Source organism: Lagopus muta, chromosome 9 (genome assembly GCF_023343835.1).
Source record: "Lagopus muta isolate bLagMut1 chromosome 9, bLagMut1 primary, whole genome shotgun sequence".
Lineage (NCBI taxonomy): Eukaryota > Metazoa > Chordata > Aves > Galliformes > Phasianidae > Lagopus > Lagopus muta.
In genome coordinates this window covers 1240212-1256542 of record NC_064441.1, presented here as the reverse complement: position 1 = coordinate 1256542, position 16331 = coordinate 1240212, and the positions used below count along the sequence as shown (strand labels likewise).

Sequence of the window (16331 nt, the reverse complement as noted above, 5' to 3'; positions counted from 1 at the left end):
ATGCGTCTGACTTTCATATTCTTTCTACTTACTTTCAGATACCATGAGAAGCTGTGTAGCAAAGCTGTTCTTCAGCTGTCCCCTGAAGGGCCACTACTGCCTCTACAGCAAATCCAGCTTCACGCTGCTCAGCCCTCAGCCTCCACTGTGGATCCACATCATGTTACTCTTCCAGCAGGTGTGTGCAGGGCAATGGTGGGGCACATCTCTGATGTTTGGAACAATGTTTTAGGGGTTAATCTGTCGGAATGCACTCCTAACCAGCTGGGTGAGCTTTTGTGACTCGAGTGATTGCTCACCTCTGAGGTTACATCGTGGCAGATTGAGGTGGTTTTGCAGTTTGTAAGGATTTCTCTTAATTAGTACACTGTTCAAGATAAGCTTATTGTAAAACAACTGGGTCCTAAATTGTTTTTTAACCTAAATAGATTCGATCATTGTCATTCACCCTACCCTACTGCACCCTCCAAAATGCAAAGGGTTTATCCGGAATGTGGAGCTGATACACAGTGAGTGACGCTGTGAAGTCGGCAGGTCAGGTCACTCCTCCCTCTGTTCCTAGAAATATAGAAATTTCTATCCTAGAGTATAGGAATGGTTGGAAAAAACAATAATGCAGTATGGCTGTGATGCCTAGGTCACAATTTCTGCAGATTTCCACACTGGTCACCTGTGTTTCTGTTCACTGATTGTTGCTCACACTATGTTCTCTTGGACTCTGCAGCAGAAGAAGCAAGAAATAGTTTTTCTCTATGGTCTCCAGAGCAGACCCTCAATTTCAAGGCTCTGCTTTTTATTGAATTTCAGAAATTTTAATGGGTAGCTGTCTCGTGTTTCAAACATCTCAGATGGAAGTTGTGAAACTCATGTACTGCTGTTTTCTTGGCTGGGCAGCTCTCGATCAGAAGGAAGGCAGCACATTTCAGTGCAGAGCTGATTGTCAGACAGAAGAGTGATAACTAACAGGAGGAAGAAAATGAGAATATGGGTACCTGACACAGGAGGTGCTCTTGGATTCGGTCATTAAAATCATGCTGTACCACCATAAGACTCGGGGTTGGTTTCCCCCGTTGGTGTGCAGTGCCCAGCACTCCCCCTCAGTTGGTCTAAGCCCCAGCTAACAGGCTGCAGGCTCCTCATGCCCGGCGGCAGCCCCAGGCACTTTGTTTCTCAGCTCTAATTCAGGCAGAGCAATCCAGCTGGGTTGCACGTGTTGTGCAATCCAGCATTAGAAGTACGGAACATTGGATTTGCTTGTGTGCTCTTAACTTGGCACCAGCATGCAAATGCATTTTCTATTTACAAGATCATGTTGTAGATATAGTAGAGGAATAATGCTAAGCTCTCTTAGCCACTCTTTTAATATTGGCTTTGTATGCAGTTCATATGGTGAAGAACCTACCAGCACTGCAACAGTAGAGTATTTCAAGGCAGTTGGTTGCATCCCAGACCATTGGGGCAGGAGGTCTTGGAGGTGACAGGCCTTTCAGCTCAGTGCAAAGCCCCAGGAGCAGGTGAAACCTGTAGGCATTCATCTAACATCGTGCATGTACATCCATCATCACTCCTGAAACAGAAATGAACTAGTTGCTTGTTACCTGCACAGCTGCCGTGGTATGAAAAGGAACAAGATGCTCTTGGTTAATGGCTGAGCCAAAAATGCTCCAAATGCACTTTCCAACATTTTTTTTTCAGAGCCTGTTTGCTGAACCTTTGTCAATGCAGAGTAGTTCAGTGCAAGTCCTCAAGGCCCTATGGGAGAAGACACAGCTCAAGGGGACGCACAGTTTTGAAACTGCCATGATCCAGTCTACATTCCCACACCAAAAGGTAAGTATGCTTTTCCTCTGAGAGAAAAAAAAAACTTTTAAAATAGCTGTAACGAGTGTTTGCTGTGCTCTCATTGTGAAAAACAGGCCCTTTTCCCTTCCTTCTTCCCTTCCCATCCATCAGAAGTTCTGCAGATTAGGAAGTCCAGGGAGGTGGTGGAGTCACCATCCCTGGAGGCGTTGAAGGGACGTATAGATGTTGTACCGAGGGACATGGTTTAGTGGGAAATATTGTGATAGATGGATGGTGGATGGTTGGACTGGATGATCTTAGAGCTCTTTTCCTGCCTCGGTCATCCTGTGATTCTAAGTCTGCTTCTGAGTCACGCAGCCGCTGGGAAATTTGCCTCCTTAAACGCAGACTTGACTGTTATGAAGATGATCATTTGCACACTCACCATTGCTTGCCCCCACCAGTTAAAAAGATTACTCTTTCAAAGCTGTTTGCTGTCTCCAGGATTTCAGAGAATGCCATTTCAAAGCTGTTAATCGGGCTTCTTGGAAAAGGACGCTATAGGATTGTGAAACAAATATCTGCACATTCCCGAACATCTCCATCCAGCGAAATGGGATGAAATGCACTGTCAAACACGGTTTTAAAACACTGTCTCTCAGGACATTGGAGGCATAAACATGTTTGGCTGAATGAGATTAATTTACAAAAGTTGTGGGCAGTTTAAAAACAGGAGTTTTATTAGAGACAGCTTCTGAACCCCCAAGCTTGCACTGGACAGAGCAGGGAGCTGCTGCCGCAGTGTGAGAGCAGTGGGTCACAGCTTATGGGCCATTGGACATAGGGTCGGCAGAGTCCCCATCCAGCCTGTTATCTGCATGGAAATCCCAGCTAGAGTCATCCAGAGGCATTAGGGATGTCTCTGTTTGCACAGTGCCGTTTAACTTGGATCCTTGTCATTGGTCAGGTCAGAACTGGTGGAGCACAGAAGGGTTTGGGGTGAATAAAGGGTTTGGGAAAGAGTGTGCTTTCATGAGGCTTAGATACAGTGCCCTGTGTGTTCCCATTCTGAAAAATGCCTCGAAATGTCATCAGTCCCCAGCGCGTTGGTTGCACAATCCTGCTGCTGTCAGAGAGGCATTCAGCCTGTTTGGGGAACTCCTGGCACTGCCCAACAGGAAGAACATCTCCCAGTTCCTGAAGTAGTGGGGCTGAAAAATGAGATGCTGATCATTTGTGACGGAATGGATGGGCAGAGGGAGCTCCAGAAGATGCTGGTTATGGGAAGAGCTCCGGAGGCCAAGGACTGTTGGACTGATGTGATGCACCTGAGAGGGGAATGGCTTCGGCGGTGCTCCCCGCAGCGTGCTGCTGCGACTACTTCCTCCATTTTTGTTTTGCATGTAATGTAGAATCTGAATTTGGGTTCCGTGATGTTTCTGTTGAGCAACTGTGTGAAGTCTGATGGAGCTCTCATGGACGGGGACCTGGGCCTGCTGGGTGGAAGGAGAGTTCCTTTACCTTTACCTGCCAAAACCTGATGGGAACACTCATGGTGTGACCCAGCCATCGCTCTGCCCAGCAGGCTGTGCCTCCCAAAAACCTAATGCTTTGGTGTCCAAAGTCTTCCTGTCACCAATGGACTCCAAAATAGCGAATGATTTGACAAAACAATTGCTGCTGTTAATCTCGCTCCTCTTCTAATAGCACAGAAAGCAGATTTCTGGATGTTTTCCTTTAAAATGTTTTGAAATCTCTTGGTGACGTTTGGAATACGCTGAGAATGAACACCGTGTTCTCTACCCAAGTCTACCCACCCCATGTTACAGCACTGTCCGAATGGCTGTGCCAGAAATGGGGATGCTGCTGATGATGTGGGAGCATGCAGGGAACACTGCAGGCTGGCAGCCAGCAGGCACCCAGCAAAGCCAATGCTGTGACCTCTGCTCCACTATAAATCAATGCAGACGTTTCCTTGATGCGTATTCGAAAGAGTGTTGCAAACCAGCAGGAAAAGCTATTGCACCAGTGATTTATCCCAAAGTAAATTCTGAGCAGTATTTCCAGCTTCACCTCGCTGTCGGAATTCAGAACTGGGCCAACCAGTGCGTGCAAGGAATTGCAGCAGATGCCTTGCAGTGAGAATGCCCGTATTGCTGGGCAGTGCTGTCCCAAAAGCCAAATGGACAACGGGATCATGCCACAAAAAATATTGATTCAACACAGCTCAAAACGTGCCGGGAGTAAAGTGCTTCCAGATGTGCATCCCTACAGATCTCCATTCCGTTGCCTCACTGCTCTCTACCCAGGGGTACGAAGGCTGTGCTGGTTGCAGCTGTGCAGAGTGTGTTGTGTTGCATCGTGGTGTGTCAGAGCAGACATTTGGTTCCCTCCGAGTGCCTCTTGCTGAGCAGCTCTGCAGGAGAATAGTTCACATTTTTAAGCCACTGTTGGCTCTGTCCTTCTCTGCTCTTTGTCTGCCTTCTCCCTCTGTGCAGCAGAATGAGGTGCTGCGTTCTCACAGTGCGGTCACTGACGTTTCCCAGATGATGGAGGGCAGGATGAGATGCATCTCTCCTCTCCAGTGAGTCATTTTCCCCATGCTTCATCTCCCAGAATCAGCTCCTTGTTTTGGCATACAAGGAATACAGAGTGAAAAAGGACAACGGCTGCCTCAGTATTTCCCCAACATTTGCCTTTCACATGGCTCATTGCAGACGTTGGAAGGTTTCCCTCAGGATCCCAGGCTTGTTGTTCAGCCCCATCCTCACAGTGCCCTGCACAGACCCACTGGGAGCAGTGCCCCATGAGCTTTGTCCACCTCACAGCCCCCAGGTGGGTGGGAGGATGGTAGGGGAGGCTGTGCACCTCTCCCATTGCACAGCACAGCAGCCAGACACAGAATCACACAGAATCACAGAATCACCCGGGTTGGAAGGGACCCCAAGGATCATGTAGTTCCAACCCCCCTGCCTAGCAGGGCCACCAAACATACACATTCAGATCAGGTTGCCCAGGACCCCGTCCAACCTGGCCTTAAACACGTCCAAGGACGGGGCATCCACAACCTCCCTGGGCAGCCCGTTCCAGGGCCTAACCACTCTCCTAGTAAAGAACTTCCCCCTAACATCTAACCTAAATCTTCCCTCCTTCAACTTAAAACCATTTCCCCTAGTCCTGCTGTTGTCAGCCCTTTTGAAGAGTTTACTCCCCTCCTGGGTGTAGGTTCCCTTCAGGTATTGATAGGCTGCAATGAGGTCACCCCGCAGCCTTCTCTTCTCCAGGCTGAACAAGCCCAACTCCCTCAGCCTGTCCTCATAGGGGAGGTGCTCCAGCCCCTTGATCATCTTAGTCGCCCTCCTCTGGACCCTCTCCAAAATCTCTATGTCTTTCTTGTACTGAGGGCTCCACACCTGGACACAGTACTCCAGATGGGGCCTCACAAGAGCCGTGTAGAGAGGGACAATCACCTTCCTGTCCCTGCTGGCCACCCCTCTCCTGATGGAGCCCAGGATCCCATTTGCCTTTTGAGCTGCCAGAGCGCACTGCTGGCTCATATTCAGTCTCTCGTCCATCAGGACCCCCAGGTCCTTCTCTGCCGAGCTGCTCTCAAGGACCACTCCTCCCAGCCTGTACAGGTGCCTGGGGTTCTTCCGGCCCAAATGCAAAACCTTGCACTTTGCCATGTTGAACCTCATCAGGTTCACCCGAGCCCAGCCCTCCAGCCTGTCGAGGTCCCTCTGAATGGCATCCCTTCCTTCCACCGTATCAACCGCACCACTCAGCTTGGTGTCGTCAGCAAACTTGCTGAGGGTGCACTCAATTCCCTCATCGATGTCATTAATAAAGATGTTAAAGAGCACCGGTCCCAAGACAGACCCTTGGGGGACACCACTTGTTACCGGCCTCCACCTGGACATAGAGCCATTGACCACCACCCTCTGTCTGCGGCCTTTCAACCAATTGCTTATCCATCGGGTCGTCCACCCATCAAATCCACTTCCCTCCAATTTGGAGATGAGGATGTGGTGGGGGACCATGTCAAAGGCCTTGCTCAGGTCCAGGTAAATGACATCGGTCGCCTTCCCTTCGTCCACCAATGCCGTCACTCCATCATAGAAGGCCACAAGATTAGTTAGGCATGACCTTCCTTTGGTGAAGCCGTGCTGGCTGTCTCGGGGACATGCTCCTGAGCTGCATGCAGTTCCTCTTCAGGGGGCAGTAAGCACCTCAGCAATGCAGACAGAGCAATGCAACCACATTGTGCTGTGATGTGCAGTGCCCTGGGGCAGGGCACACAGCCCTTCCTGCCCCAGCAGATAGAAAAGGTGAGAATGGCACAGCTCCCCTTTGCTCAGTGGGGTGAGCCCATATCCCTGGCAGCACAGGGTTTTGTTCCCATCTACTGCATGAATTCTTGTTTTCTTTGGGCTGTGCTGCAGACTGGTGATGCTCCTGAGGAAACAAGCAGGAATGTTTTCTGAGCCTTCCTGCCTGCTCCTTCTGCACAGAGAGCGTTGTGGTGGTTGTTATCTGACGTCCATTTAAATGTGAGGTCATCATCTTTATAAAAATTAAATGGTGGGTTTTAAATGACAACAAATTACACCATGTTTTAATGGCCTCAGACAGAGCATCTCCTGGCTCCTTCTGGGAGCTGCAGCTGAGCTTTCTGCAGGCCTTTCATGGAGTCAGGCATCACCTTGGCTTTTTGGCCCAGCCCTCACTTTGCTGCCTGCTCTCGGTGGAAGGATAGCATCACGTGTACCTGGATGTGTTTTGTGCAGGATAAATCCATCCTGTTGTTGCTTCATTTCTGGAAACATTCACATTGACATTTTAAAATGTTATTATTATAGTGCTTCTTGTATGGGGCATGGGTTCAGAACTTTCTTCTTTATAAACAACAGCAACAACAAAAAGAGAACAGAAAAAGGGAAAGAGCAGCCGCTCACTCTGGCTGCACTGGGAACCCATTGACAGATCTGACCTGCTGTCAGACAGGAGGTCCCCAGCATGTGGAACCACTGCCCTGGGGGTCCTGGAGAACACTGAGGGCTGGAGGAAAGGAGGGGCTCAGCTGTGGGCTCTGGTGGAAGGGAGGAGGAAAGCACTCAGCCCCATGATTTGCTTCTAGAGAGCTGTTGCAGTGGGTGCTGCCAATGGCAGAGAGAGATGTCCTGCTCAGCAATTTACCTGGGCAGGCTGTTTTTTAGCATGAGACCAGTGAGAGAGGGCACTTGTCAGCTCCTGCTGTGATGCAGGGTCCTGAAGCATAAGGGGGTTTGGTTTCTCTTCCTTATTGGCCCAGGATCTGGACCACGTGCAGATGCACCTGGAAGAAGTGAGGTTCTTTGATTTATTTGGCTACAGCGAGGAAGTGGGAGCCTGGCAGTGCTTCATGTGCAACAACCCTGAGAAGGCAACAGGTGAGTGCTCTGCTGGCGGGCTGCAGCCAGGGGTGCATAGCAGTGTGGTTCTGCACTGTGCAGGAGTGCTGGTGGTGGTGGTGGTTGTGCAAAAGCAAAGCTAGCTTCCCAGAGTAGCAGAGATGCTGTCTGTTTCCATTGGAACTCTCCATGAAACTCATCTCAGCGTTCCTGGTGAGATTTGGAATGTAAACCCACAGCTGTGCATGATTGCTAATGCGTGGGGAGGGGTCTGTGCCCATCCTGCAGCACACAGATAATGGGGCTGCCTCTGCCTGGCTGCATCCCATATGCCATCCCTTAGGGGCCATCAGCACTGATATTGCACCTGACCTCTGTCCTCTGTCAGGGCATCCCAGGGAGGTTGTCCAGGGACTCCACTTCCTCTAACATCATTGTGTCTGTAGGGCACATCTTAAGAGCAAGGCAGCACTTAGGAACAGCCTTGATACTTCAACTATGTTAGAAAATAAGGTGAGGAGAAATGAACTTTGTCCCAGGTAAAAGATTCTGGTTCAGGATGGCTTTTTCTTGGACGATTTTGCCACAAGTTGACTGCATGCAGAATTCTGGCTGAGAACTATGAATAATTTGGCCAAGCCTTTGAATAGCTTGCTGATTCAGCTATCTGCTTGAGCAGCTGCCCTCATTCCATGGGGCATTTCCCACTCTTCCTCCTTCTGTAGCTCTCATATGGGACTCATCTACTGCAGAAGTCATGCTCTGAGCTGTAAGTCAGTCCAGTGGCCTTACTGTGCTTTGTCCATCACATCAGAATGAGATGGATGTCAAGCCATGAGGAAAATGAGCCCATCTTGTTTAAAACACCAAATCTTATTGGAGCTCGCTCCTCAGTTTTTAATGCCCTGAGAAGTCCAAGTGAATGAAACTGCTTAGTGGTAATACAGCTCAGATGCACGAGAGGGAGGAAGATAGTGCTTAGTGGATGAAAACGTGCAGGTAAACATTCCTGAAATGGGGGTGTGGAGGTATGGGAAGGGTGGTGCCAGAGTGGGAGACACTCGGGGCTCATTGAGGGGGTTATAAGACAGAAGAAAGGGCTCCAAGGTCTCCTGGAGTGGGAGAGAAATGTAAAGGCTGCGACACATCTTTTATCCTGTTCCACAGTGGGACAGAGCCTTTGGAAATCCCAAGTACTTTTGAAAGACAAGAAAGTCACTCATCCCTCTTGGCAATGCTGTTTAGCAACCCGGTCCTTCAAGAAGGAATTCAGAAGCAAATTCTTTTTCCATTATTTTCATTTGTTTTCTGCTAATGTTGGGTTTTTGTGACATTTTTTTTGATACCGTGTTGCAAGATGCCATTTATCCTGGGGACTTAGGGAAGGATTATGCCCTGAAGCCTGGATCTTGCTGTGCTCTGTGGTGCTGTTTGCAGATGCAGTTGTGCTTCAGCAATGCAGTGGATGAACCCAACGCAGCAATCAGCGCAGAGAAAGTTTGACCATTTCACATGCATTCTTCTCACTTGAAAGCATTACTTAGACAACCACATTCTTCCAGAAGTGCTGCTAAATCATCCTGAGTTGTTTTGCTCCTGCTCCCCCTGTGCTAAGGAGGGAGGGAGCATTCCTGCAAGCCCGACTCATCTGCCCACATCCACGCACGCTGGCTCTGCTGCTGGTCCCAGAGCTGGGAAGACCAAACTGCACCATTTTCTATTTTTGTTTTTTTATAACAATAACCATTCAAGTGTGGATGTAAGGCTTTAGAAGCGTTAGTCAGCACTGCGTGCCTCTCGTTGGGAAAAGCTGGCTTTTAGGAGCTGCGTTTCAACATAACCTCCCGCGCTGACAGTTGGCTCGCAAGCCTTTGCACACCAAAAATTCAGTAAAACCACTTGATAGCCTGCGAGGGAATTGCAGTGCATGCCTTGTTCTGGAAGCTTACAAAGGAATCGCAGTAATCCCCGTGGGCTGCAGAGGAGACATCGTGCCCATGGGCAATGATTCGGGTGAAACGGAGGGCTTTTTATGAATTCCTCCTTCAAAAAGCAATTCGCTCAGAAGAGCCCACGCCGTGTTAACTTGGGGATGCATTTATCTTTTGCTAGCAGTGGTGATTATCTGGTGAACCGAAATATCCCCGCTGTAATGCTTGCTTGAAAATCATAAAAAGTGGCATTCAGCAACGTGTCCTTTCCAGGTTTTCAACAGAACCAAATGCGATGATTAATGAAGGAGAGCCAATCCATATTCCCTTAGGTTAATTGCATTTATCTTCTGCCTGCCACCCACACATTCCATTCTTTCAAGTTAAGAGGGGCTTATTATCATTGAGATCATTCATGATGGGGCTGAATTTTTGTGGATGGCTTCGTTTCATCAAACAGAAGATTTAATGCTTTGCTTTTTTCTTGAGTTCATCTTGGAAGGGTGTCAGGTTTTGTTTTGTTTTTGTTACTTTTGTTCAGTACCCAAACAACTCAGAGCTTGGCGCACTGTAATTCTGCAAAGAAAACAAGATACAGGCAATACAAAATAATTCCAGCTTACATCACGGTGGACACTTACATCAGTGGGAATTATTTGGGGTTGAATTGATTTTGGAATTAGTCTTCCTCCACTGCAATTGTTTAAAAAGCAACGGATATTATGTAGGAAAAAAAACCATCGTTTTTATTTTTAGGGTACTATTTAGTATAGACCCAGTCCAATAATGCTTACGTGGAGAAAATCTCTCCCCTTTGATCAGTATCACAACAGCATACTTCTCTAAAGATGCCTAAATCTGTTCTTTAAAAGTAAGTGAAGGACAACTCAGGAGTTGTTGCTTAGGTAAATTGACCTCCTGCTAAAATGTGGGATTATTTCTGCCTTGTTGCTGAGCTCTGGATCTCAAGGTGCCCTTCCCCGTTCTGAGGAAAATTGCTCTATGTAGACTTTATCACGTCACATCTAGATCTGTGCTTGAGAAACTGGAGAGAATGCACTTCCTCAGTTTCCCATGACATGAATGGTCAGATAGCAGATCAGCCATTTTTGTATCGCTCTTCTGGAGCCTCCTCAGTTTGCCTAGAGCTGAGCAAATCAAAACTGGACACGATATTCCGGTGATTAGTGTGTGTATAGAGAAAGTGCACGTTCCACCTGCCAGCTGATGGCACTTTTTTAATCCTCCTAACTGCATTAAAAATGCGGATGCTTCTTCCACATAACGATGCTCTGCGTGGTAAGCCATGGGTCAGCAGGAACTGAGTTTGGTTCTGGCAAGAGTTCACAGTGAATCTCTGCCTTCCTGGGGCAGCGTGGGTCCGCTCCCGATGCCCTGTGCCTGCACGGCCCCATGCATGGATTCCTACTTTGCACACACCGTGCATTCAATGGTGGCCAAGTAAAATCCCAGTAAGGACTGGGGTGGGCAGCCCTGGGAGCTTTGGGGAAGTTCAGATCAGCTGCAAAGGGAAGTTTTCCCACTGCAGGGATGGTCAGTCATTGGGGCAGCTTGACTGGAGGTGTCGCTGAGATTTTCACATCCCAAATCATTAAATCTTTGAGCAACCTGGCCTGACCCCAGAGCCAACCTTGCTCTGAGCAGGAGGTGGGATGACCAACCCCTCGAGCTCCCTTCCAGCTGAATTATTCTGCCTCTCTGTGAAGTTAACTGCAATCAAAACAAGCAAAAGGACTTAGAAAAAAAGATTGGAAAAGAGCTTCATTCTTATCTTTCATGAATCTTTTTCTTCTAATCAGACACTCAGACATACTGGCATCTGCTTCATTATCACAACTTTGGAAGCTGACATCAGAATTCCCCACGGACCTCTTAGTGGATGTAGGCGAGAAGCGCTCTGTTATCATTGGTTCCAGCCCCGAGTGCTTAAAGACAGACCAGCATTTCTCCAGTAAATCCTGTTTGTGAAAGACTTTGGCCATGAAAATCCAGTTTAGGCCAAAATTGCACGTTAACTTCCTTTCCCATGTTGCTTTCCTGACCACCAACCATCTCAGTGCCCAAATGTTTTGTGCCTTAAAGCTTCTTAGTTTGGCTTAAAACATGTTCCTACTGCCCTGGAATCAGTACTGCTTCACAAAGCCTAAGTTGCTGATTGAGCAACTGATTGAGCAACTGTCTTTCCATATCAAATCTTTCTATAGCTCCATCCAGATGACATCAAGGTCTGAAAGTTACTGTGCACGTAATGAGTCATTTAGAGTGTTCATTCAGAAAAAAGATTCTTTCCACCAAGAGGCTGCTCACGTGAATGGCAAATGATGGGAATGATGGAGGTATGGGGCTGCGAGGAGTGCAGAACGACCTCTCTTTATCACAGGAATCACCAGCATGGTTCCGTATTGTGGCTAAAACTTGGCCACCCCATTTTCATTCAGTGTATCTCCTTCCAGAGACGGAAATATTTACAGTCTTTCATGAGGAAATTGAAGCAGTACACACTGAAGACCCCCAAAGCGTGTTTTACTGCCAATGTAAACAGTGCTGGGGAAAAAAACCACATTCCTGATCTAAACCTGCTGCATCTGTCACCGCCTTCTGCCCCAGCTGTAGGAGCACCGCAGTGCAGCTGGGGGGAGCAGAAGCTGGTGTGTCTCCCTCTCTTCCTCCTCACTGACCTGGGCAGATCTTTCATTTAACACACGCTCCATACCGATGGCATTCACCCATGCATTGCACAAGTGCTGTTTTTGCTGTTGCCACCCAGGGAAGCAGAAAGGCGGTGGTGTTGGTTGATGATAAGTAAGTGAATTTTGCTGCAAAAGGCCCAGGGGAGGTTTAGGTTGGATATCAGGGAAAACAACTTTACAGAAAGGGTTGTTAAGCAATGGGCTGCCCAGGGAGGTGGTTGAGTCACCACCCCTGGATGTGCTTAAAAACCACTTGCATGTGGTGCTCAGGGACACGATTTAGCAGAGGGCTGTTAGAGTTAGAGTGGTACGGATAGGTTGGGGTTGGACTTGATGATCTTTAAGGTCATTTCCTACCTGAGAAATTCTATGATTCTATGAAAAATGTGGGTGTGCAGCTGGAAGCACAGGCAAGCCATGCTGGTGGGCACACAGCAGTGAGTGGGGAGCGAGATAACCTGTCCATAGCACTGCAGAGCAGGAGCAGAACTCTGTGCTGAACTCTGCAGCGTGGCGTGAAGCCATACAGACAACATAAGTGCTGGCCTCCAGTTGTACAGAGTAATAAATTCTTGCAGGGCTGAGGAACAATTGGGAGGCGTGATGCTGAGGATAAGTATGTGATGAACGAGGGACTGAAGGAAGAATTGCAGCCTGCTGCAGCTGCCAGGCCTCCCAGGCAATGTATGACTAAGGCTGGGCGCTGGGGTCAGGAGGAATGCAGGCAGAGCTGTCAGCCAAACTGTGGATATTCAGCACTCTGTGGAGATAACCCCTGCTCTGTGATCTCCCCCACAGAAGTGAACCAGGACGGGCAGCCGCTGATGGAAGGCAAGCTGAAGGAGAAGCAGGTCCGCTGGAAGTTCATCAAGAGGTGGAAAACTCGCTACTTCACCCTTGCTGGAAACCAGCTGCTCTTTCGGAAAGGAAAATCCGTAAGTGTGGAACACATCAGCTCACCTTCTGTGTTTATCTCCTCTGCATCACCATTCCCAGGGGCTCCACCACATGGCTTTTGCCACGGACCTCACGCTCCACCCAGCCGCCTCCAGCTGAGCCTTTGCTCCTGGCGCCTGCTGGAGAAACCAGTTCTATCCCAGCTGACACCAGGGTGCTCCAGCACCACGAGTGCATCCACCACCAATGGAACGGTGATGTAAATCTGGCTGTCCATCCTGCCTAGCAATTATTACACTGCATAAACACCACTTCAATAAACTCTGCTTAGATAAATATATTTTCCCCCTTGCAGAGTGATCCCATAACAGGCATTGTTTGTGCAGGAAGTGCAGGTTTGTTTAAGGCAAGGTGATGCCAAAGTGCTCCTCTCCCAAAGGAACCCAGTGTTCTTTCACTTCTTGCCCTCATCTAAATTCAGGGCAACTCTGCTGAAATTTCTGTGAAATCATTTGGAAGTGACACCAGTGTGACTCAGAGTCAAGTTCATTGCTGGGCATGGATGAGCAGGTAATTAAATCCAGTCCTCATTAGTTCTTACTTGCCCATTAGTAGAAACTAACTATCCTCAGCTGTTCACAATGAGGATTATCAAACATGGCGCAAAAAAAGGCCTTTTATTTTTGTTGCAACAGCACTCTCTTTGGTAATCCAAAAATAGCAGCATCCTCCAGCTGCAGCCAAGCCTTAGTATTTCTGGTAAATAATCTTTTTCATTGCAGAAACCCAGCAAAGCTCTTTAAGCCTCTGAAATGGCTTCCTGAGCCCCTTCCTCTGAGGACTGCAGCAGGGAGGGCATTGGCCCTTGCAAACAGAACAGCTTTTTCTTTACTTTCTGGTGACTTATTCTGATGAATTGAGATTTTGAAGACATTTCAATCCATATAGAGCCTCAGCTTCTGCTCAGAACTGGCCGAGGTTCACTTTTTGTAGTGCTGGACTAGTTGTCATTTCTTTTAGCATGGTGGTTGGCTGAAGGAAACGCATTTAATGGAATGGATTTAATTAGCTGTGCAAACAAGGCAGACAAAAGTCACACTGAACACCTTGATTCCCCCGGGATGCTATTGGCATGGAGCAGTCGCCCCAGCACTGTGCTCTCAGGGCTCTCCTGGTTGATGTGAGGAGATGGTCAGACAGCAGAGTTTGCTAAATGGCAGAACTCATGTGGGTTAACTTCCCTTTCTTAGCTGTCAGATCCAAGCTTCTTTGTTTCCTCTGGAGCTGCACACAAATATCTGGCTCCTCGAGGAGCAGACTGGCGTCCAGCCCCCAGGGACTGAGGTGGTTGTGCCTGGGCAATCAGTCCTCCAACTGCTGCTTTATATCCTGTTACCACTACATTTTTTGCTTAAATTAGAGAGTTGAGATGTTAACCATTGCCTGGGCTGCAGCACGGGAGCCCCCATGCTCTGCCTGCATTGTATGCAGGCCTGGGTTTGACTGTTGCACACACCAGCAGAGGGGCTTCCCTGGCTGTGCATCGTGCTCTGTCTTGCTTCGTGTCTGCATCTGGTGGGAAGGGGCAGTTTGCTCTCAGTGCCACAAAGTCTGTCCAGCATTGGACTGTGAGCAGACAGCGAGATACTGTGCTGGGGCAGCAAGCAGCAGCAGGGAGGTCCCACCAGCAACAGGAATGGCTGCAGGACACACCAATAGTACTGCAGCCACGAGGGCTGGTAAATAACTCTGTATTTAGAAAAGAAAGAGGTTCTGCCTCATCTGGTGCTCATTGCAGGGCTGAGTGGGACAGCTCTGCTCCAGCTGCACAGAAGATCCGGCACTGCTGCTGAGGGATGGGCACACGGGGGTGCTGGGACTGTCACACTGCTTGCCTGGAAGCCCAAAGCAGCACAGAGGAGGCACGGCAGGGCGGCCAGCTGGCTGTGAGTGCCTCTTTCCCACCGCAAACCTTTCCTCTGCAGATGTACCCACGCGGATGCTCTTTGCTCTGAGTAAGCAGTGGGATTGCCAGCGGGTGAGGCAGGAGAAAACCAAAACAGAAGAGGTTCAAAATGAGCCACATCCCATAGTCCTGGAAAATTGTGGTAAACAGTATTCACAGAAATGTGCCATGGGTACAATCAGCTTTCTTGAGCAGCTTTCAGCAGTGTGTACACGACATCCCATCAAGGGAGCATAGTGGTTTTGCTCAGTACCTGTTGGCAGGTTTTCCCCCTGAGCTTGTTGTTGTTTTGCATTTGCTGTGATAAAATTCTCACTGTTTAACATGGGTCTGATTTCAGTGCAGAGCTACTTATTGCTGTCATAGAATCCTAGAATGACCTGGGTTGAAACCCCCTGCTGTGTGCAGGTTACCAACCAGCAGACCAGGCTGCCCAGAGCCACATCCAGCCTGGCCTTGAATGCCTGCAGGGATGGGGCATCCACAGCCTCCTTGGGCAACCATAGAGCCTGCACTGGTGTTGGTGTTGTGTCCATGCATGGGGAATCCATGTGGTTGGAGCAGAAAGCTTTTGGAAAACCTGCCTTACTCCTCTTGCTAAAAAGCCTAAGAATCTCAACAGGAGAAGCATAGATAGTGTTGGGGGATTGGGGCTCACATGTCTCATCTGGAGACCGCAGCTTGTATCTGTTTTGTGAGCTCACAGATCTCCCACAGGAAACTTCTGTGACTCTTTGCAGCCATCTCTGCTGCTCCCTGCATCCCATCCCCACTCTTACAGTGACGCTGAGGTTTCACAGATGTGCTGCTCTCTGTTTTCAAACCACAGCACGACTGAGCTGTGCCATGCTCTCCATTCCCCATTGAAAACCGCCGTGGCTTCCTTTGCGTTCCCGACTCAGGCACGAAATACCTCTCCTGTTTTCCAAACCAGCACAAGGAGTGGCTGCTTCCCTTTTGGTGGAAGCCCCAGCATGTGAACTTGGTTCTGTTTATCTTCCCCACCCTGTGTTTCAGAAAGACGACCCCGACGACTGCCCCATTGAGCTCAGCAAGGTGCAGAGTGTCAAAGTGGTGGCCAAGAAGCGCCGGGACCGCAGCCTGCCCCGGGCCTTCGAGATCTTCACCGACAGCAAGAGCTACGTCTTCAAGGCCAAGGATGAGAAGAGCACGGAGGAGTGGCTGCAGTGCATCAACGTTGCTATCGCACAGGCCAAGGAGAGGGAGAGCAGAGAGGCCACCACGTACCTGTAGGGCTGCAGTGCTGAGCATCCCACTGCTCTGCACCCTCCATGAGCTGCCCGGGGTGGTGGGCAGCTGCTGGGACATGGGAGGCTGTGGGGTGGCTGTAATGCTGCCAGAAGACCCAGTGCTGCCATCCGTGTGCAGGTAGAGACGGAGTTGCCACGTCCACATGCAAAGTACAGCTTTTCCTTCAGGCTGGTCGCCTCCAAGCTGGGAGATGTGGCTGGAAAGCAGCCCAGCTCCAATCCTACGGCTCAGGTGTCCATGGCCTTGGCACTGCTGGGAGCACCCCACATCCCCAGGCTGCCTGCATTCCTCCATCTGCAAAACGATCGTCCTCCTCCTTATTTAACCTCAATGCCTCTTACCTTTTTCCTGTCCCTACAAATAAAAATCACAGCTGTTTCTC

At 49.1% G+C, this 16331-nt stretch overlaps 1 protein-coding gene across 8 annotated transcripts in view; it reads left to right on the top strand.

The window, feature by feature from the left end:
• The window catches only part of VEPH1 (ventricular zone expressed PH domain containing 1), a 58858-nt gene extending 42527 nt beyond the window's left edge, over positions 1 to 16331 (top strand). For 5 of the 8 annotated variants that reach the window (XM_048954740.1, XM_048954739.1, XM_048954738.1 and 2 more), the window contains 5 exons: positions 39 to 178; positions 1696 to 1830; positions 7094 to 7211; positions 12613 to 12749; positions 15695 to 16331. In XM_048954740.1, coding sequence (XP_048810697.1) covers positions 39 to 178; positions 1696 to 1830; positions 7094 to 7211; positions 12613 to 12749; positions 15695 to 15931 — 767 coding nt within the window. In that variant the 3' untranslated portion in view covers positions 15932 to 16331. The other 3 variants (XM_048954742.1, XM_048954745.1, XM_048954743.1) reach the window with 3 other exon arrangements.